Raw genomic sequence first — 21,824 nt, forward strand, 5'->3', positions numbered from 1 at the left:
AACGTTTCTCTACCAGCACATGAAGTCAGCCAGTCAGCCAGGAAGTGGGCAGGGTGGAGGAGTAGACTCTTGAGGGGCCCCTCAGGAGAGTGAGCCAATGGGCAGCAGGAAGGAAACCAATTTCTGTCCCTGGTGCAGGCCATTCTCCAGTGTGACAGCGCAGAAGTGGCACAGCCTCCCCTAGGTGCCTGTCTGCAGCTCCCACGCCTTCTTCGCAGCATGGATGGAGCTCAAGGGCGTCATGCTGAGTGAACCAAGTCAATGACAGAGAAATACCGCATAAGCTCGTGTGGAAGATAAAGAGCCAAACTCATGGAACCGAGTAGAATGGTGGCTGCCAGGGACCGGGGAGTGTGGGAAATGGGGAGATGTTGGCCAAAAGGTACAGATCTCTAGTGTAAATGCTGGGGCATCAAATGCCATCTAGGTGACAATAATTAACCATGCTGTGTTCTAGCCTTGGAGGTGTTACGGATGTAGGTCTCCAATGTTGTCCCCACAGAATAAATGGTAATTATGTGAGGTGATGGGGTATTAACCTGTGGTAACCATTTGTAACATATACGTGTATCAGATCCCCACTTTTTTTTACACCTTAAATGTACGTGTTAGATGTCATTTTCTCTATAAAGCTGAAATGAAATATTTCTCAACAGGGAAAATATTTCTCTATAAAATAATAAGATACAGTTTCCAGGTTCCCCTTCAGAGAATCTGATTGACAATATGAACCGAGGGCAGGAGTCCTGAGGTTCTGCAAACATCCAGGTGATTCTGATGCACGGGGTTCCCAGGCCACCCTGAGAAAAGCTGCCACACGCAGCCTGGGGGGGGAAGGATGGGGGGCACAGGTGCCGGTGTGTGCGAGACTCCAGCAGGGGTAACCCCGGCTCTGCTGACCTGGCTTCTAATCCCGCCCAGACATTCTTCACGTCGCAGAGGATGAGGAGGAGAGGACCTTTCCAGAGGGTGAGTTCCAGATCTTGACAAGGTACTCACCTCGATTTTGGACCCAACTGAGCCCTGACCCCCAACTGAGGAGTAAATGGAAGCCTGTGTGTCTCCCCAGCCCCAAACCAAGGCTGCTGGACAGGCTCCGGAGGGCCTCAGAACCACCCCCACCGGAGGGCAGGAAGGAAGGTTGGGATATGTTGAAAACTAATGGGTGAGATGATTATCGACTGGGAATTAAATTCTTAATTTTGGTAAATAGAATAGTACATACAGTGATTATGCAGGAAATGTGCTTTAAAGGGATGTCTACTGGAGTGTTTGGGGGTAAAATGTCATGATATCTGTACTTTAAAATACTTCAATCAATGAAATATACACGAAAAAAAACTCAAAGTTCTAATAATTCCATTTAAAATGGGCAAAGGACTTGAATAGATATTTCTCCAAAAAAGATATTAAAATGGACAATAAACACAAAAAATTGCTCCACGTCCATTAGGGAAATGCAAATCCCAACCACAATAAGGTATCATTTCATACATTCCGATAGTTTGTACAAAAAAACAAGTCCAGAAAATAACACGTGTTGATGAGGATGTGGAGAAATTGGAGCCCTTTGCACTTGGCAGTGGTGGCAACATAAAAGGATGCAGCAGCTATGGGAATCAGTATGGGAACTTCCTTACACACAAACAGAATGACCATAAGACCCAGCAATTCCACCTCTGGGTGTCTGTCTAAAAGAACTGAAAGCAGGATCTTGAAGATACATTTATACACTCATGTTCTTGGCAGCATTATTTACAAAAGCCAAAAGATGGCAGCAAAGCCCTGGCTGATTTAGCTCAGTGGATTGAGCACAGGCCTGCAAACCAACCAAAGGATTGCGGTTTGATTCCCAGTCAGGGCACATGCCTGGCTTGCAGGCCGGTTCCTAGCAGGGGACACACAAGAGGCAACTATACGTTGATATTTCTTTCCCTCTCTCCTTCCCTTCTCCTCTAAAGATACATAAATAAAATTTTTAAAAAATGGAGGCAACCCAAATGTCCATCAGCAAAAGAATGGACACACCAATTGTGGTCTATCTTGTACGATGGAATTTTATTCAGCCTTAAAAAGAGGGAATTCTGACGGACGCGACAGTGCATAAACCTTGAGGGCGTGATGTGAGGGGGAATACGGGTGTCACGGACAGACAATACCGCGTATGAGGCATCTCGAGGAGTCCAGCTCCTAGAATCTAAGTAGGATGGTGGTTGCCAGGGGTGGGGATGGGGACCTAGAGGGAGAATGAGGATTGTTCAATGAGTTTCACTTTTGAAAGATGAGAGTTTCAGCTTTGCAAGATGAGGAAGTTCTGGAGATTGGTTGCAATTTGACCATGAAGGCCTCACTGAGAAGTGACTTGAATTAAGTATTAAACTGAAACAAGCAGGGAGCGAACTCTAGTCATTTTGGGGGAAAGATTCCAAGAAGAGGAATTAGGAAGCACTAAGAACTAAGAGTGTAGAGGCAGAAATTCCTGGCATACACAGACAGGTGGAGTCAAAGAGTTCATTGGAAATCAAGGGCAAGTACACGCACGCAGGCCATTGTCAATCATTGTCATGACTTTGTACTTGAGGTGGGCTTGGCAGCAACTGGAGAAGTCTGAAATCACCCATGAAACATGATACATGTTTTGAAAAGATGTTTGTGTTTGCCGTGTGGACAGTAGACAGAATGAGGCAGTAAGGATGGGGCGGGGGGGGGGGTCTGGTTAGGGGACTGCAATAATCCAAGCAGGAGTTGAGGGTGGATGGGCAGGGTGGATGGGGCAGGGTGTTGGAGCTGGAGGAGAGGGATCAGATCCTGTTCTGTGCTGACGGTAGAGCCAACAGCTACGAAAGAGCGCTGTGTCATGGCTTCTTAAGTCTCTGACTCTCTGAATGAATCAGGGCATTGCTTTGTATGTATCAGGAAGAAGGGGTGACAGAGAAGCAGGAGTGAGGCAAGGAGGGGCAGGGAGGGGCCCAAAAGAAGAGGCCTCCATGAAAACAAAGCTAACCTGAAAAGATACCTCGTAGAGAATTTTCAAGAAAGTAACGTGTGCCAGGCAATGGCCACCCTCACCTCAGCCTCCCTTGAAACCTTAAATTGACATCACCTTGCCTCTTGGCCACTAGTGCAAGGGATGAAGAGCTTCCCCGTGACATGCAAAACTAGAAGACTCCTATTCGAGGTTTCCTAGGAGGGAAGACACACTGTTCACACATTTCAGGAAGGAGTGTGGAGTTTCTTCTCATGCTTTTCCAAGATTGCTCTTCCCTATCAAGAGGCTGTTCTCAGTATAGGCTGCTACACATCTGCTTTTCCAGATCTCCCCGTTTATATCCCTCCTCTGGATGTTGTCGGTACTTTGGGGTGGAGAACAAGGAGATGGGAAAGTAAAGCTATCAGCCGTTTATGGTGATTTTTGTTCTAAACTAAGCCTAATCAATAAAACAATCAGGCTTCCCTGAGCCCACATACCTCACCTTAGGACACCTAGTTTCCTTGGCTTCTAGAATGTCCAAGAACAGGGCAGGGGCCTCAGAATGCTAGTCTGTGGCGGAGCGATATGTGTATACACAAAATTTTATATTTCAAGTCTATTGTTTTTACAGTGCAAAGTACAGAAAGTAAATTCCGTTTGGGCGAATCATCTGATCTGGCGGCAGGTAGAAAGCACAGCCGTGAGTTCTGTCCCAAATGGAGTGGTGACCTCAGGGTCCCCTGGTGGAGAAGGGCAGGTGTGGAGACTTCCATGGATATTGAAAGGAAGGAAAAAGCGATCAATGCATTGTGCAGTACTGTCAGCTGCCGTTTTGAGCATCAGTTCTGGGATATCACAGAGGACTTGCAGGTGTGTGTCCTGCTCCTATAGTTTCCTCTCCAGTGGGCATTTCCCTTAATTTCATAAGGCTACTGGGGTGATTTCAGAAGTAATTGGAAAGAGAATGGGTTTGGGGCAAGTTGTTCTAGCCTTTTAAAATATATCTCTTTTCTTTATCATTAAAGATTGTTATAAGATGAGACTGCACAGTACTCGGCACACAGGAGGCATGAAGAACATTAATTCCGTTTGTACAGAGGCTCTGCCCAGGGTCCTGTATGTACCCATCCTTTGTCCTGATGCTTATTTCTGTCTTTTCTTGCTGATCCGCAGTTACATTTTACATACAGAGCATGTAAGACGTATATGGAGACCAGGATAGTAAGAAGTTAGGAAAATTCTTGGGCAAGCGAAATGGGGAAACTGAGACAAGAAAAACTGAGACAAGAAAATTAAACAAGCTGAAACATCTGAGCAATTTACAGCCAGCTGGTGAATCGGAAGACCTCATCTCCTGTGACCGAGAACACGTGAGAGCAAAGGGTTTAAACGTCTTCTCCCCGACCAGAGGATGTGTAGCCGCCCTGGCCCTAAACTACAGGAGTCAAGGAGCCTGTGTGGAAAGAAGCCAAGCAAGTTGTTCCAACAGTCAATCATTTGTGAATGAATCCACACGTCAGACTTGTTCAGCCTGTTCCCTCCCTGTCGGGAACAGGCACGCTTTGCTTCCTGAGATGTCTATCTACTCTGCTGTGGGACCGCCTCGCAGAGGTTTAAGCTCTGCCCAATTGCAGTCCGTGGACTTTGGCTGAGGACTTGAGAGGTAAGGTTGCATGATCCAGAGCTCAGCTCCAGACCTGGTCTGCTGGGGGAGACGGGGGCCCCTCAGAAGGGAGCCTCAAGCTTGCTTTCCAGGACACTGCACCGGAAAATTGAGTCAGGGACCTGCTGGTGGAGAGAAAACGCCACGAGCAGAGTTGCATTTCTCTGTTTTGTGGATTTTGTCTGCCGTCAGGTGGTCTGGAGATTGGGAGGAGCTCTACTCATTGGAACCTTTCTCTGTGAGACAAAGCAATACACAGTCTGGTAAGTTCTAACTGGGAACCAGGGGATGAATAAGAAGAGAAGATACTAAGGTTGGAGAAGGACGTGTTCAGGATAGGTTTGCGAAATGAGGAGAGGAGTTTTGGGTTTGTTTCAATTTGACACCTCCCCACCCCAAAGTAGGCACTTCTTCCTAAAGTTCTCTCTGATAAAGAATAATTCTGGGTAACAGCATGCAACATGCAAGGCTAAGGGATGTATCTGTGATACAGCCTTTGTTTTCACCCACCCTGCTCCCCTCCTCATTGGCAACTGCCACCTCATTCTATGTGTCTTTCTATTTTGTTTTATTTATTCTCTTTTGTGAAATTGTGCATATAAGTGAAAGCGTATGGTATTTGTCTTTCTCTGTCTGACTTATTTCCCTGAGCATAATACCCTCTGGGTCCAGCAAAGTTGTTACAAATGACAAGGTTTTATTTTTTATGGCTGAGTCATATTCTGTTGTCTGCACATACCACATCTTCTTTATCTGCACATCTACCGATGGACCTCTATCTACCTGTCCTCAGTCTTCAGCCATACCAATCTGCCTCTGTATTTTGGGTGGGACGGAGGAGAAGCAGGCCTCTTTGATGTGTCCTTCACAGCTGAGGGAGCTGGGTGCCCACTGGGCTCTCACTTACCCCCATGGGGGACTTCATGGGGCAAGGGGTTAGCCTTGGCCTGCACTGTGCTGCCTCAGAGGAGGGGTGACGGGGATGGGGTGGGGAGGACACTGCTCTGCTCTCCTCTTCAGTGCATCCTTCCAGAATGTGCTCTGAGGGAGTGCTGGGACCTCTCCACTGGGCTCTGGGCTCCCGCAGAGGTGCCCTTGGCCATGGGTGGTTGTCAAAACTGGTGCTTCTGTGGAGGACTGAGAGCTGAAAAGTCCAGTTCTGCTACCTGCCTGACACCGGAAGTGTTTAAAAGTGGAATGGGAGTGCCATCCGGTTGGGATGACCACCTCCACCAGGCTCCTGACACTTGGGTGAAATGAGGCCATTCATAGTGTTATGCTGAATCACGGTCTACTTGGCACAGCAGTGCAGGCTTCTGGCTATTTATTTATTTTAAAAGATATTATTTATTTATTTTTAGACAGAGGGGAAGGCAGGGAGAAAGAGAGGGAGAGAAACATCACTGTTGCCTTTCATGTGCCCACCACTGGGGACCTGGCCCACAGTCCATGCATAAGCCCTAGACTGGGAATGGAACAAAGGATACTTTGGTTCACAGGCCAGCGCTCAGTCCACTAAGCCACAGCAGGCATGACATGGGCTATTTATTTAACCATCTTGTGCCCATCTTTTTGAAGGCTACTCTTGCTCTATTTCAGTCACAGCAAGATTATATAAATCTTGAAAAGCATGGAAATAGGAAATTTCCATGCTTCCTGAAAATAGGAAATTCACATAAACATAAAAATCAGTCCTTGGGGGGTGATTAACAATCATACAATTTCACTGGCTTGATCTGAACTGTAGTGGCCTAACAAAGTGGGTACATTTAACTTTGGAAGGAAATTTACCTCCCCTTTGTCACTTAGAGTCAATTAAGTAAGGGCTCGTTGGTCCCTTACCCGGCAGGGACTCCTGGCTAGGTGAGTCGTCTCTGTTCACCGAAGACTGTCCTGCTGGAGAGTTGTCCAGGGAAGACCTAGGGCCCATTCGGGCTACATGGGGGTCCCTTGCACACGCATGCTACATCATTGTGCAGATATGATAGAGGTCTATGAAATAGTTGAGTCACTGTCAACTCCCTCTGAATGACACACGAAGACTCATTTAATCTCATCTGTGAGACCCACCTGATCTTTCTGCTTCCCTTCTATCTGCTCCTAGCAACATGCCCTCCATGTTTGAGAGCACCGTCAAGAAATTGGTCAGAGAGATTGGAGACAAAGAACTCAGGCCTGTCACAGACGTCCTGAATGCCAACAAAATACATCGGTTTTCTCTAATATGGAGAAAGAAGGCTACTTCAATGTTTTGGCAACTACCTGATGTTCCACTTGATGTCTCCCTCATGGACATGCTCGAACAAAGTGTCACGGTCCCAGGTATTGTCAGCCAGGAGGGAAGGACTGTGAAACAAGGGCGCAGAGAGAAGGGTGCAACATGCAAGACTTGCTGAGATACCCATTCAGAACTGGCCTTGTCTGTGGACAAGGAGCAAGGAACTAAGAGTATCTGAGAACTTTCCAATTATGAACCAGGTTCATTTAATACTGAGAGCAGCCTCTTGAGTCAGGAATCTGATCCCCATTTTACATAGCAGTAAACGAAAGCTTAGAAAATAATCTATCCCAGGTTACAGAGCTGGGAACTGGTAGAACTGGGACTCAAACCCAAGTGTGTTTTGGTCCAAATCCCAAACATATTCTGTTTTGTGAGCTGCCTCTTGGGGCTGATGCTGTTCTGGGAAAGATGATGTCATGGGTATCCTGAACCCAGGTGCAAGGAATGTCGTCATTTGGGTTAGGGTCAGGACATCATCCCAGCCCCTGAGTGAATTCAAACATTTGTCCTCAGGAGTAATTTAAACTCAAAATATTCATTACTGATGAGTTAGCTTCTCAGTTGAGAGACTGAATTGAGTAGGCAAGTTGGGGGAGGCTAGGACTCCGTCATTCCTTTTCCATTCCATTCCCAGCTGTTCCAGAGTGAACTGCTGGTTGAACCTCAGGCCTCCTTGTCTGTTTCCAGATGCTCCTTTGGAAGTGCCAGACGAATTCACTGACAAAGTGGACAGGAAGCAGCACGCGGGTGCGAATGTGAATGCTGGGGCAGAAGCGAGCATCTCGGAGGGGACTACCAAGTACCAAGGATCCTCCCTCAATTATAAGATCGTCAGCACCCCATACAAAACCTGGACAGACCTTCAGAAGAGGTGAGGCCATGGGAGGGGAAGGGTCTGGTCAACAGCCCCAAATGGTGCCCTCCTCCAGAGGCGTCAATAGATTTTGTCCCTGAGGCTCGGAGCGAAGATGCTGACATCCCAGGCTCTGCTGTTCTCTGTGGGTTTGCATACGTTCACTCATCGGACTAACGGGTGTCAGTTATCTGGTAAGGAATTTTTAAAGCTGCAGTTGTCCATCACTATGCTGTTTTGTGGTGAGAAGAGACTAATGACAAGACAGATAAAAATGTTTGTCCTAAAACAAAAAATATTTAGGAAGGCAGGGGGACATGGAGTGAGTGAGAAATAAGCATTAAAATATAAGTTTTCAAAGCTTTAATATAAGTGAGACAAAGCCTCTGACTCTGTTTAAATCAAGTCCATATGCCTCAGTGTCCCAGGGTTTAAGTTAACTTGGTGCCAGAGAAAAAGATTGACCTTCAATAATCTTCTAGGGCTTAATAAGGAACTTAAGACTTTATGCCTTTTATTTTGTGTCCCATTTTTAAAGTTTTATTTTTTAAATATATTTTATTGAGTATAATATTATAGTTATCCCAATTTTTCCTCCTTTGGTCTCTTCCCCCTGGTACCTCCTTTCACTCCAGCAATCCCCACCCCCACCACCTAGTTCATGTCCATGGGTCGTATATATAAATTCTTTGGCTTCTCTATTTTCTAAACTATTCTTAACCTCCCCCTGTCTATTTTCTACCTACCATTTATGCTACTCATTCCCTGTACCTTTACCCCCATTCTCCTTCCTCCCCCTCTCCACTGATAATCTTCCATGTGATCTATCTATGTTTCTGTGATTCAGTTCCTGTTGTAGTTGTTTGCTTGGTTTATTTTTGTGTTTTTTTAGGTTCAGTTGTTGATCGTTATTTGTTGTCATTTTGCTGTTCATATTTTTGATCACCTTCTTTCTTTTATATAAGTCTCTTTAACATTTCATATAGTAAGGGCTTGGTGATCATGAACTCCTTTGACTTGACCTTATCTGGGAAGCACTTTATCTGCCCTTCCATTCTAAATAATAGCTTTGCTGCATAGAGTAATCTAGGTTGTATGTTCTTGCCTTTCATGACTTTGAATACATCTTTCCAGCCCCTTCTTACCTGTATGGTTTCTTTTGGGAAATCAGCTGATAGTCTAATGGGCACTCCTTTATAGGTAACTCTCTCCTTTTCTCTTGCTGCTTTTAAGATTCTCTTCTTATCTTTATTCTTGGGTAATGTAATGATGATGTGCCTCGGTGTGTGCTTCCTTGGGTCCAACTTCTTTGGGACTCTCTGAGCTCCCTGGACTTCCTGGAAGTCTATTTCCTTTGCCACATTACAGAATTTCTTCTTTATTATTTTTTCAAATAAGTTTTCAGTGTCTTGCTTTTCCTCTTCTCCTTCTGGCACCCCTATGATTCTGATGTTGGAATGTTTAAAGTTGTCCCAGAGGTTCCTAAGCCTCTCCTCATTTTTTGAATTCTTTTTCTTCATTATGTTCTGGCTGAATGCTTATTTTTTCCTTATGTTCCAAATCATTGATTTGGATTTGATCCCTGTTTCCTTCCCTTCACTTCCCTGTGTATTTTTCTTTATTTCACTTTGCGTAGCCTTGACTTTTTTCCCTATTTTGTGACCATTCTCAACCATTTCTGTGAGCATCCTGATTCCTGCTGTTTTGAACTCTGCATCTAGTAGATTGCCTATCTCTTCATTGCTTCATTCTGTTTTTGGAGTTTTTATCTGTTCTTTTGGGGGGGCCATATTTTTTTGGTCTCAGCACTACTGTTACTTGTAAGGGGTGGAGTCTTAGGTATTGGCCAGGTTGGAACAAACTGCATTGTAGTGCTGTATGTGGGGGAGGGGTCAGAGGGAGAACAACATTCCTTTCTCAGCTCTCCAGTCTTTCAATTGCTCCCCCATACCCAGAAGCAAATTGGTCCCTTCTGGTGTGAATTCCCAGGTGGGCGGGTTTGTGTACATTCTAGGACCCTGTGGGTCTCTCCAATGAACTTTCCTATGAGGCTGGGAGTTTCTCCTGCTGCATCAACCCCCACAGGTTTTTACAATCAGAAGTTTTGAGGCTTTATTTTCTCACACTGGAACCCTGGGTTGGGCAGTCTGACTTGCTCTGCAGTTGTTCCTCCTGGTCTATCCACACTCAAATGTGGGACCGCCCACCTGCTCAGCCAATCACCGCCTCACCAGGCCAGTCCTTCAGCAGCTACCTTTCCATGCATCCTCTCTGCCCATCTGCCCATCTCCTCCCCTCCTACACCAGTCTAAATGAATGTTTCTTCTTTAACTCCTTGGTTGTCAGACTTCCACACAGTTTGATTTCCTGGCAGTCGTGGTTATTTTTTGTTTTTAAATTTGTTGTTGTCCTTCTTTTGGTTGTGCTAGGAGGCAAAGTATATCTACTTACACCTCCATCTTGGCCAGAAGTTCTGACTTTATGCCTTTTAGAAACTGAGATTTCAATTTAAATTGTCTATCAATGCAAAAATTGCTGAAGTAAGCAAGTATTTAAAAATCACAGGCTATATAGAGAATAAAAGTTACTTTGACAGGGCATGGCACAATTCCTGTATTTCTGGTGTCTTGTAAGACTTTTAAATTAAAAAAATTTTTAAATATATTTTATTGATTTTTGTATTACAGTTGTCCCAATTTTTCCCCCTTAGCCCACCTCCACCTGGTATCCCCATTCCCTCCAAGAACCCTCTCCCTTAATTCATGTCCACAGGTCATGCATGTAAGTTCTTTGACGACTCTATTTCCTGTACTGTTCTTAACATTCCTGTCTATGTTGTATGTACTAATTTGTACTCCTTAATCCCTATATCTTTTCCCCCTTTCTCTCCTTCCCTGCTCCCAACTGATAACCCTCCAAATGATCACCATGCCTATGATTATGTTTTCATTCTTCTTTGCTTAGTTTGTTTTTCAATGGAGGAGGTCATGAGTCTCCAGTGTGGATTTTCCTGTTGCCCTGTGGGGAGAATTCAGACCCCTTTGCGGGGCATCCAAACCCCTTACTATGTCTCATCAGAGGTTATGAATTTCTTTTAGCAGTTAAAGACCCTCCAAATTTAGGGATATATTTTATTATCCAGCACCAAGAAAAAGAAACAAGCCTGATGTCAAAACTTGAAATGTGGAAAGGAAGGCAATTAGACACTTTCAACACACAAATGTGGGGCACATAATGTGTTTCATTTAGAGGTAGTTGCAGATTGTGATGGGTGCTCTAAGGTCAATAGGATTTTGTGAGAAAGGGGTTGGGTGGAAGGGAGTCTATTTAGGTCTCTCTGTAGAGCTAACATTGAACTCAGACCTGAAGAGTGAAAGAAGCAAAGAGTGGGAGAAAAGTGGTCCAGATGAGTGTTTGAAGCCCCGGGACAGTACAGGACAGAGCTTGACATTTTCAGGAGCAGCAGGAAGTCAGTGAGGTGGGGGCTTAGCCAACCAGGATGAAGGTGACAAAAATAGGCTTGGAGGTAAGTAAATGTCCAATGATATAACCTCTTAGAGACACAGTAAGGGGTTTGGATACCCCCCAAAGGGGCCTGAATTCCCCCCACAGGGCAATGGGAAATCCACACTGGGGGCTATGACCTCCATTGAAAGGCAATTTAAGGGTCTCTCGTATTGCACTCAGCTGTCATCCAGGGCACCTACCCTGGTGGGACCTTAAGAAGAATCAGAGTTGAGTCTCACAGCTGCAATGGAGATGAAATCTGTCTTCAGTACTTCAAACTTGTCATGTCCCCTGCCCAAACCTATATCTTCGAGTCAGCCCTACTATCCACTTACCAAGGACAGTTAATCTATAAACGACCCCATGTGCTGGTCATGAATAATCATTCAGAATCTTCCCTTCTTCATCATATTTATCAGTTTGCTCCCCATCCCACGCTGATCATGCTTCTGGATGATGGTGACTGTGGGTTCCCAGCTTTGACAAGTAGGGCTCTTGTCAACCATGTGCACCTGCCTACTTCCAGCCTTCTCAGGTGAGAGGCCTTGGTGCACTGGACATGTGTAATCTACCCTCTAACAAGCCCCATATGATTTTGGGAAAGCAGATGCCTTTCACAAAATAATATGGATGTTCTCCTTCCTACACTCCTATCAGGAAGTGGGGGCCCCTCCAGCTTGCATAGCAAAGAATATGTTTTGTGTTCCTTAGTAACGTAACCTGTTTGCCAATACCTTTCTACCCACGGAGGGAACACCTGTCAAAGTCCAAGGTCTCTGCACCCCTTCCAGGTCCTGAGGAGGGACGGTAGCCCAGGGAGGCATCTCTTTACAGCTGACCCTCTTCTCCTCCCTCTACCTCACCTCCCACCCTAGGAAAGTGATGGACCCAGAACCGCCATTTCTGAAGCAATGCCGGAGAACAGCAAAGAAACTGTATGTGGTGACTGACGTCGTAGAACTGCGTGACAGTTGTGTGATGGAGGACCGCAGCACTGGGGATGTCTTGGGGAAAATGTCCTTCATTCATACTTTTCTCAAGGTATGAGATGGGTTCACCCATCAGCAAAATCGGATGTAGGTTTCATTATGTGGCATTACACTTGCTTTGGGTAAGTAGTGGATTATGGCACATCTAACCATAATGGTGGGTGGCTGCAGCACTGTCCATGTGGCAACTTTTGTGCTAATAGCAAACCTCCCTAAAAGCCATGACGTCCTGAGAAGGACTGGTGGAAGGGGCAAGACTTAAATACTTTCATAGAAGTTATATAACTGACGCACTCTCAATAATCAATGGCAGTACTTTTAATTATACAAACAAGTCCATTCATCATATAGTTTGTGTGTGTTATAATGTGCTTTTACACATTATATATAGTTTGTGTAGTTGTTCTTCACTTGGAAGACTTAGAAACTCCAGGACAAAAACTGACTTCTGACATCTGTTCAGAGCCAGCTCAGCTCTAAAGGTTGGCCATGGGCTGTGATGACCTTGAACGGTTTGCATATCACTCCTGGTTTGTGGCTGCGGCAACTTTGTGTTGGTCGATCAGACAGAAGAGCCACAAGGAAACCGAGCAGCTGCAGAGCAGCACCCAGACTAAGTGAAGCATATCTGTCACGGACACATGAGAACACGCAGCGGAGTATCATAAATTCATTTTTATTCTTATTTATCTTGCTTGGAATTCCCTGAACTTCCTGGATCTGTGGTTTGGTGTCTGACATTCATTTGGGGAAATCCTCAGTTATTACTGCTTCAAATATCTTTTTCTGTTCCTTTCTCTCTTTCTTCTTATATTCTCATTACACATATGTTACAACTTTTGTAGTCATTCTACAGTTCTTGGATATTATGTTCCATTTTTTTCCAGTCATTTTTCTCTTTGCTTTTTTGTTTTGAGGCTTCTACTGATGCATCTTCAAGTGCAGGAGTTTTTCTCTCACTTGTGTCCAGTTTACTAATGAGCCAATCAAAGACATTCTTTATTACTGTTATGATATTTTTTATCTCTCTTGCATTTATTTTTTATTTCCTTAGGATTCCATCTCTCTGCTTACATTATTCATCTGTGCTCGCATTTTGTCTATGTTTTTCATTGAATCTTTTAGCAAATTAATTACAGTGGTTTAAAATTCCCTGTCTAATAATTCCAAGACCCGTGCTACAACTGAGTGATTCTGAGCCTGCCTCTGTCTCTTCAAACAGCTGTTTGTTGCCTTTGAATATGCCCTTGTGATTTTCTTGTTGAACTTTGAACACAATATATGTGATAGAAGGAACTCTGGTAAAACAGCCTTTACTGATATTGTGATATGTGAGGAGGGAAATATTCTATACTCCTATGAATGGGTCCTAGATTTATTTTTAGTGAGCCTGTGCTGGGCTGCGAACTCACAAGAGCTTTTCAGTACTCTCTCCTGCTTAGAGGTGATAGGACGGTTAGAGTGAGGAAGAGCTGGATGTTTCCCTTTCCCTGCATGGAAGCCTAGAAGAGGCTGGAGTCCGTGTTTCCCTTTAATCAACTGCTTCAGCTGTTATAAAGAGTAGGAAAACAAACCCTCATCAGAGAAGTAGGAATAAGAAATAAATCAATTCATTTCGGTATCAACATGAAATTGAGGGGCCTGAAGGTAAATATGGGGAAAAACAAGGAAAAAGAGCAGGCCCTGGAAATCAGGAGTAGAGAAGGTGAGGGCAGGGGCTGCTGACTCCTTTTCTCATGGGCTTTCTAGATGTATTTGACTCTTAAGACCACAGGCATGTGTGATGATGTTATTATACCCGGTTTCCGCCCGCAGGTTAAAGCAGAGGGTGGGGCTCTCAAAGTGAGAGAGAAGAAGCTTACTGTGGCAAAGGGCTCGGTAATGGCCTATAAGAGGAAGCAGCTGGTCCTCAAGAAGAACAGCTGGGGTAAGCAAGACTGGGGGAGGCAGGAGGGGAGCAGCAGTCTGCTTGTCCTGGGGAGAGAAATGAGGAGGGACAGACCATCGTCAGGCCACCGTGGCTTCCCCACCTGTGCAGAGAGAGCAGCAGCATCCTCAGCTGTCCAGGGCACACACGTTCTCACCACGCACAGCACCTGCAAGCAGGGACCCACTGAGATGTTGCTCTGGGCAGGCAGAGAGACAGTCTCCTACGTGGAGAGGGTATAATGGGGTGCCCGGCGCCAGGGTGTTTTTAGCACCGGGCAGAGGATGACTCTAATCCCAGCCACCTCCACTGCAGGTCCCACCACTCTCAGCAGCTCACCTGGGGAGCCACAGAGCCCTCCCAGATTATCTGTGCCCCCACGGGGAAGTCCATAGATAGTGGCCCAATGGGGAACAAATCTGTGGACATAGTGCCCTGACCACGTAACGCAGAATTGTATCGACATTGCTCCCTCCTCAGGAGCCTCAAAATGCACAGTCCCCCAACACACACCTGGGGTTCTGACTCCACACAGGAGAAAAACTTTGATGAAGAAGTAACTACAAACCAGAGAGGAGTGTGGGTGCTACAAACACAACCAGCTCAGGGTCCTTGGCCCCTCCCAGCCCTAATGCTGAGTCCCAAGTAGAGGTCAATCTGATAGAGCTGGGGTCCAGCTCCTCAGAGGTTGGGGGGTGCCCTCACCACACATAACAAACAGGCTCTATCTCTCTTTCTTATACACACGCACACACACACACACACACACACACACACACACACACACACACTCTCTCTTCCCTATAGAAAACTCAATATAACTTCTGGCTAAGGGAGGGTCTTTTTGTCACTGACTCCTGTCAGTGCCCATAGACAGAATGAAGGAAAACTGTCTAATCTTTGGGGTCAGTGGCTCAACTCAGTCTTCAAATCCATGTTGTGTGAGTGTTGACAAGTGTGAAGAAATGGAGTTGGACTCAAAAGCTGACCTCACAGCAGTGCCTGCAAACCATGTCCTACCCACTAGGGGGCGCTTGGCGCTTGCTTTTTTCTACAATTCCCGCCTGAGAGGGAACCAATGGCTCCGTGCTGTAACCATTGCACTTGCGTGAAGTAATTTCATCCTCATAACAAATCAGAGAGGAAAATATGTGCAGCACTGTTCAATAATGTGCCACTGTTCAATGATTTGCAAGCTACATAGCACTTCCTGTGCAGCTTTGGAGAAAACCACAATTCCTCTGTCACCCATTTTACCTATTAATGAAGATGAGACCTCCTCCCCAGAGCTAGTGGAGATAAATGTCTGAGAAAGTGGCTGACCCAAATTTATCTTTCCTCTCTCCAATCACCTGGACCTTTCCCATGACCTGACAGCAAGACAGGTCCCTGCCATCTCAGAAACGTCCTCACCCAGTGTCCCCTCATAGCCGACTTCCCTGAAGAATCTTCTACACTCTGCCCCCGCCCTCCCTGGCATCCACACCTCCACCCACTGCAGTCTGCCCTCCAACGAATTCACTCCTGGTCCTTACCAGTGACCACACACTCGATCACCCCTTCCTTGGAGCTCCTTTCCCCCTGGATGCTGCCACACCATGATCTGTGGGGTCTCCTTTAATGGGACTGTTCTCCTTCTTCCTTCATGGGTGCCTGTTCCCTGTCAAACACAGAAATCTGATTGTTAGGCAGGTTTCAGAACTTTGAATGTTTGTCTACATGAAATGTGAAATGGCCCTGGAAGTGGGTAGTACTGGGGGGGCTGACTTGTAAGGGGTCCCTCCATGACAGTGAGCCAAAGGGCAGCAGGAAGGAAGGCAGGTTCCTTTTGGTGAAATGGGGCATTGGAGCTGATACCCACCACCCAGGTGTTTATTGACAAGGTGGGCTCTAGCTTCCTCTTTAGAGAGACAGATTCTGAAGATAAGGAAAGGGTGGAGATCCTGAGTTTCCACACACATTCCAGGTGACTCTGATGCGCCAGGGTCAGATCTGGGGTGCCAGGTCACCCTGAGAAAAGCTGTCACAAGTGGCCTGGAGTTGGAAGTGTGGGGGCCACAGGTGTGGGGATGTGAGAGACTCCAGCAGGGGTAACCTCAGCTCTGCTGACGGGGCTTCTTCCCTCCCAGACATTCTTCACGTCGCAGACGATGAAGAGGAAACCTTTCCAAAGGGTGAGTTGAGCAGGTTCTCTGCTTAGACCTCAGGCCTTGCCGAGCCCTTGACCCACTCTGGAGCCTATGAAAACACTACTGGGGGCTCAGCCCGACACCCCCCAGGCAAACCTTCCCCAGCCAGGCTCCTCCACCATGTCCTCGTCTCCACTGCTGTGACTTAGACACAGGCCCCTGGTCACAGGGACAGCCACCTCTCTGCTTTGGGACTGGGGTGGGAGTGTGGATGTGTGTGAGTTGTGGGAGAGGAGACTCAGCTGTTGTGAGTGATCACCTCTTTCTCTCTTTCCAGAAATCCACTATCAATGCCTTCCAAGTGGAATGGGAGGGCCTTTAATACGAGGAAAGTATAATGTGGTCCCTCCACGAGGCCCCATTTTGCCCAACTGAAACGCCACCCCACTGCCTTTGCCATCTTCACCGGAGCCACCTGGCCCGGGCTGTCCCAGGGAAAGGGCGGGGAGGGTGGAACAGGGTGCTGGGGAGTAGGGGGTAGAAAGTAGAGAAAGGGAGCGTCAGCAGAGACTAACTCTTGGGTGGGGAATTTAATTTCTCTTCTAGTCGGCAGAGAATTTTTCATCGAACCAATACGTGAGTGTGTGTGTGTTTGCTGGGGTTGTGGAAGGGTCCTATTTGTACTCCTCTGGGCAGCAGGGCCGTGTGTCCTGCCTTTTCCACCATGGCCCTGGAGCCTGGATGTGTCTTCTGTGGGATGGGAAGGGTCAGGGAGGGAGAGGAGGGCTGAGGGATGGAGCAGGGAGGGAGGGGGCAGTGGAGGGAAGGACCCTTGGAAGTGTCAGTACAGCACATGTGGGGGGTGAGGAAGGGAGGTGAGCACTTGCCTTTCTCTTTCTAGGAAGAATCCAGGAGCCTTTCTTGCTGGGTGAGTGTTTACTAAGAGGGAATGGAGGGCCTGTTGGGTGGGAAACTGCGAAGCTCAGCACCGGAATTGGAGGTTCCCGGGCAACTCAGAAAACCGAGCTTTACCTCTGAATTTACACTTTGGGCAGCCCCACTAATTAACTCCTTCCTCCCTTCCTCCCTCCCTCCCTCCCTCCCTCCCTCCCTCCCTCCCTCCTGGGTGCGTGCATGCAGGAAACTTTTATGGAGGACCTGTTGGGTGTAATTCTGAGCACTGGGGCTTGGGCAGTGAACCAGACAGGAATCCTGCCTCCCTGACACTTTCATTCTAGTGACTTCTCACTCCCAGAAGCCCACCCAGAGGCCACCTCAGGTGTCCTAGCTGAGGCAGAGAGCCCCCCACATCCACTCCTTGGTCAACTCTCTATAGACCTGGAGGTACAGGCATAATTGCATGTAGCACCAAGCACTTTGTATTCATAAACTCACACTGCTGGGTATTTCAGAGCCTGGTCAGTTTCTTCCTCTTCCCGTGACCCATTTCCAGAATCCTCTTCTCCTCTTTCTGCATTTACCCCCACTCATTTCAGCTGAGATTTCCCATCTCTCTGGCCTGTATGGAAGCTCTGTCATGGAGCTCAAACATGACACCTTCAGAGATGCTATGGGCCAGCCGCTTAAAGGGAAGAAGAATCTTGCTTATGTTGATGGGAAGTGACCTTTCTCATCTAAGAGTTGTCTTTGTTTTCTTGTCCGAGGACAGATTTCAAGGACCTACATGAGGAGGTTTCCCGGAAAGTAAGAGCAGTGGACCAGCTCTCAAAGGACTTCAAGGATGTCGTGTTCTCCGGCATCCTGGCCATGCTGGGGGACCGAGAGGCCCTTCAGGACCTCATGGACATGGTGAGGGGGTCCCACTGCCACTGAAGGTTGATCAGACTTGTAAATGGGGGATGTTTCAGAGATCCAACTGCCGAGATCTATGGGGAAAACAAGAATGGGGGTGATCTCAGGGGGCTGAGGGGAATGTCTGAGATTGGGGACCATGTGAGCAGGGCCAGGGAGTGCAGCGCACCCAGAGCGACAGTGCTCAGTGTGCCCGGGGGCTGTATGGAGCCATTACCCTGCTCCTGGGTTAATCACTTAAAAACACAGCATTTGCAGGCGAAGTTACATGATATTATCATCCTCATTAATAATTCCTGTTTCCTATAGCTTGAACAGGAACCCTTGAATGGTCATTTGAATGGCCCCGGTGGCACCGTCCTAAATGAACTGCAAAAGGGGTCCAGCTATGCATGGAATGGCTCAAAGTACCTCATCCTTTACCTGCTCGAAGCCATTATGGGTAAGAGGGATTTGGAAGGACATTGTGAGGGGTCACAAAGTTGGTCTCCCAGAGACCCCAGAAGGGCTGCATCAGATGCCACCTGTTCACAACCCTTGAAATGTTATGATTTTTCACCCTCACCTCACGCTTCTCTCCAAGGTCAGCAGGGCTCAGTGGGATAAACTTGCCACCTGACACAGAGACCTGGAAAGACCAGCCCGGGTTCATCCCAAGTATCACTGAGGGTGGAGGATTCCAGGCTCCAGCCACAGCACCCCTCCTCTGGGCCATGTTAGGGAGCGTTCTGGAGGCCATCCCAAGAGCCAAAGGAGGCCTTTTCTGGGCAGGGAACTTGACCTCCAAGTCTAAGGAGTCTCATTCCTCTGCCTTAGAGTTCACCTCACTCTCTGGGGAAAGGAATATCTGACTGTCTTTCCCCAAATGTCCCCTGTCCCCAGCACTGAGTGACATCCAGCACCGTCTGCTGGCCCCATCCATGGAGAAGAAGATCCTGTCCCAGCAGCGGGACCTGGTGAGAAATCCCCAGGGGCCAGCGTCCCGGGAAGAGGGTGAGGGAACCGGAGAAAGGAATGGTTCTCAGGGGAGAGAGAAGAATCAGGTTTCTGCCTGGAAGAAAGATGAAGTCCCAGTGTGGCCACCAGGAAAGCTGGGCTGCGTCTCCCTCTGGGAGCAGGCCTGGTGGTCATGGGTCTGCCTGGGGAAGGTGTTCGTTTCCATGACAACCCCTGCAGAGGCCCCCCCACCAGTTCTCAAATAGCCATATAGGATACAGGGCTGGGGAGCTCAGGGTATCTGGGTTACACCCCTGCTTTACCCATATGGTTACCATTTGCGAATTGTGTGTTCTTTGCCTCCATGTATGTATATGCAGGTATATATGCATGTATGACACATGCATATCCACAGACACATGGCACACACAAGCATTCACGTACACCATTCCAAACACCGCCATTCTGCGGGGTAAATGTTTGCATCACTACCTAGCAGCCTAGGAACTGATTCGAGGAGTTCCAATAACATGTCCTTGGTCACACCCATCACAAGACAGGGCCAGGCCGTGACTCCAGAGCTCCTGCCCTTGTAGTTGTCCTGCATGTCCCCTGGCTCTTGGGACTGAGGGTTCTCACCTCCTAACCTCAAGGCTGACCTGTAACAGCTGACACTGTTTCTTTAAGGTGAGGAGCATCCTGGAGCCCAACTTCAAATACCCCTGGAGCATTCCCTTCACCCTGAAACCCGAGCTCCTCGAGCCCCTGCAGGGGGAGGGTTTGGCCATCACCTATGCCCTGCTGGATGAGTGTGGCCTGAAGATGGAGCTGCATAGCCCCCGGTCAACCTGGGACCTGGGAGCCAAGAAGCCCCTGTCTGCGCTGTATGGGACCCTCTGTGTGCTGCAGCAGCTGGCCGAGGCCTGAGACCCCAGAGGGCCGGCCAGGGGCCAGTGCACTGAGTCAGCCCACGGAGGCTGCCAGGGGTCCTGGTGCTTTGTTCTGCTGCAAACGCCTCCAGGCTGTTCTCTGCGAGTATGAGTTTGTGGGGATTTTCAGATTCCACACATAAATGATGTCCAGCTTGGTCTTTGTCTGTTCGACTTTCACTTAGCATTGGCCTTCAAGGTTTTCCCATGTTGTCCCAGGTGGCAGGTGACTCTGGCTGCTGGGTGAAGGATGGGTAGGAAGGGGGACATGAATAACGTAGGGAGGACGTTGAAGTGTTTCTCTAATTGTTCAGGCGCTCAGGGGTCTTTTTTAAAAGGTAGGGGCTTGGATAGTGGACATATTATTTAATTCTAGTTTAAATAAATTCCAGGAACACCTTGGGGAGATTTTACACACACACACACACACACACACACACACACACACACACACACACACACACACACACACACACACACACACACACACTCATTGGTAGGTATCAATACAGAGGATCACATCTTTGTGGTTCATGTATAAATGACCATGATTGATGGTATTTTTCTCATAAATTTCCAGCTACTGCCAGAAGGTGGCAGCATTGTCACACAGCAAGAAGCTTGGTGGTGCTTCACTTGCTTTGGGACTTTGGAATTCAAGTCAGTCTCCTCTCTCCCATCTCTGTTCTCTGGCTTCTTCTTCCTCACGCCTCCCCCTCCTCGCCCATTAGCTTTCTTCCTGATGCATTAACCTGGAATATGGGGCCATGGTGGAGGGGGTTGATACTGTCTTCTTTTAATATCCTCTAGAACCTTCCTTTTCAACACTATGTTGACTGCATTAAAAATGACCCCCTTATAGAGAGCTCTGGGAAGTAAGACTTGAAGGGTGGGGAACTTAGAGCCATTTCCACAGTTTCAGAGAAGCTGTCACTTGGTGAAATGTCAACCTCTTCTGCCGGGATTATTATGGATTCTGTGATAAACCTGATTGTCTCATGCTGAGGAGAGGCCAGAGTGGAGGAAGCGTTTGAATGTCTTCCAGTAAGCAGCGTATATTGTTTCTAAGTAAATCAGTCAAGCAAGTGAACTGTTCCAAAATATCGGGACCTTGGTCAATGCAGGGGAAAGCAGGGCAGAGTGAATGTTGGGATCCTCTGTCTTGGAGGAAATGGAGCTGGTGTTGGAGGAGACAGAGGTGGCTGCAGGGGGCTGGGTGTGTGGTTTGACAGATCAGTCTGCATAGCTGATACCCAGTAAGCCCTGTGTGAATGAACCGGACTAAGGCAACAGTGACGCTCAGCTTTAGAAGCTGCCGTGCACCTGCTATGGTACCCACAGGAAGCTTCAAACGCAGGGTGAGGGGGGTAGACCCTGAAATCAGTATTTTCAATATTTAGATATGCTTAGGCAATTGGGCATGTTTAAAAATGGTCCTTCCTTCTCGTCACTGGGACTCTGAGGCTAGATACTGCTTTCCTTGCATACTTCACAGCCTGTAGTGGAGAAAACACTCTCAGGTTTTGGGTTTTTCATTTTTTGTTTTTAGCCAGGGTGTTTGCATTTGCATACAGTTAGCCCTCAGTTAGCTGAGGCTGGCTTACATCCTCCCCACCCTGGTTGTCACAGAGAGAACAAGACAGGGATTTGCTGCCATTATTCACCTTCTCTCGTTCCTGTGGAGTGTGCAGCTTCCCCAAGACTGACAGTCTCATAGGATGGGGAGGAAGAGAGTGGGGACCCCGCGTTTGGGGAATGTGGGTGCTTTCTTCGGACTGGCAGAGGGCAGGAGCCAGGGCTCCCCACCTGCCCCCAGGTGCTGGGAGC

The 21,824-nt window shown here is 47.5% G+C and overlaps 1 protein-coding gene across 1 annotated transcript; it reads left to right on the top strand.

The window, feature by feature from the left end:
• Positions 1-4,569: 4,569 nt before the first annotated feature.
• Positions 4,570-20,155, top strand: GSDMC (gasdermin C). The gene is made up of 12 exons (XM_053660937.1): positions 4,570-4,897; positions 6,739-6,956; positions 7,603-7,786; positions 12,151-12,316; positions 14,080-14,191; positions 16,321-16,365; positions 16,885-16,956; positions 17,222-17,248; positions 17,990-18,129; positions 18,442-18,574; positions 19,015-19,088; positions 19,756-20,155. The coding sequence occupies exons 2-12, from the start codon at positions 6,743-6,745 to the stop codon at positions 19,993-19,995; spliced, it is 1,407 nt and encodes a 468-aa protein (XP_053516912.1). The 5' UTR covers positions 4,570-4,897; positions 6,739-6,742; the 3' UTR covers positions 19,996-20,155.
• The last annotated feature ends 1,669 nt before the right edge of the window (positions 20,156-21,824 follow it).

The sequence above is a fragment of the Artibeus jamaicensis genome, unplaced genomic scaffold (assembly GCF_021234435.1).
Source record: "Artibeus jamaicensis isolate MK-2021 breed Jamaican fruit bat unplaced genomic scaffold, CSHL_Jam_final scaffold_916, whole genome shotgun sequence".
Lineage (NCBI taxonomy): Eukaryota > Metazoa > Chordata > Mammalia > Chiroptera > Phyllostomidae > Artibeus > Artibeus jamaicensis.

What these genes read in the sequence shown, in the direction of transcription:
- GSDMC (XM_053660937.1), top strand. Translation starts at nt 6,743, where the DNA reads ATGCCCTCCATGTTTGAGAGCACCGTCAAGAAATTGGTCAGAGAGATT. An exon ending in CCTCAAGAAGAACAGCTGGG is followed by an intron (nt 14,192 to 16,320) that starts GTAAGCAAGACT and finishes CTTCCCTCCCAG; the next exon opens with ACATTCTTCACGTCGCAGAC. An exon ending in TTCAGGACCTCATGGACATG is followed by an intron (nt 18,130 to 18,441) that starts GTGAGGGGGTCC and finishes TGTTTCCTATAG; the next exon opens with CTTGAACAGGAACCCTTGAA.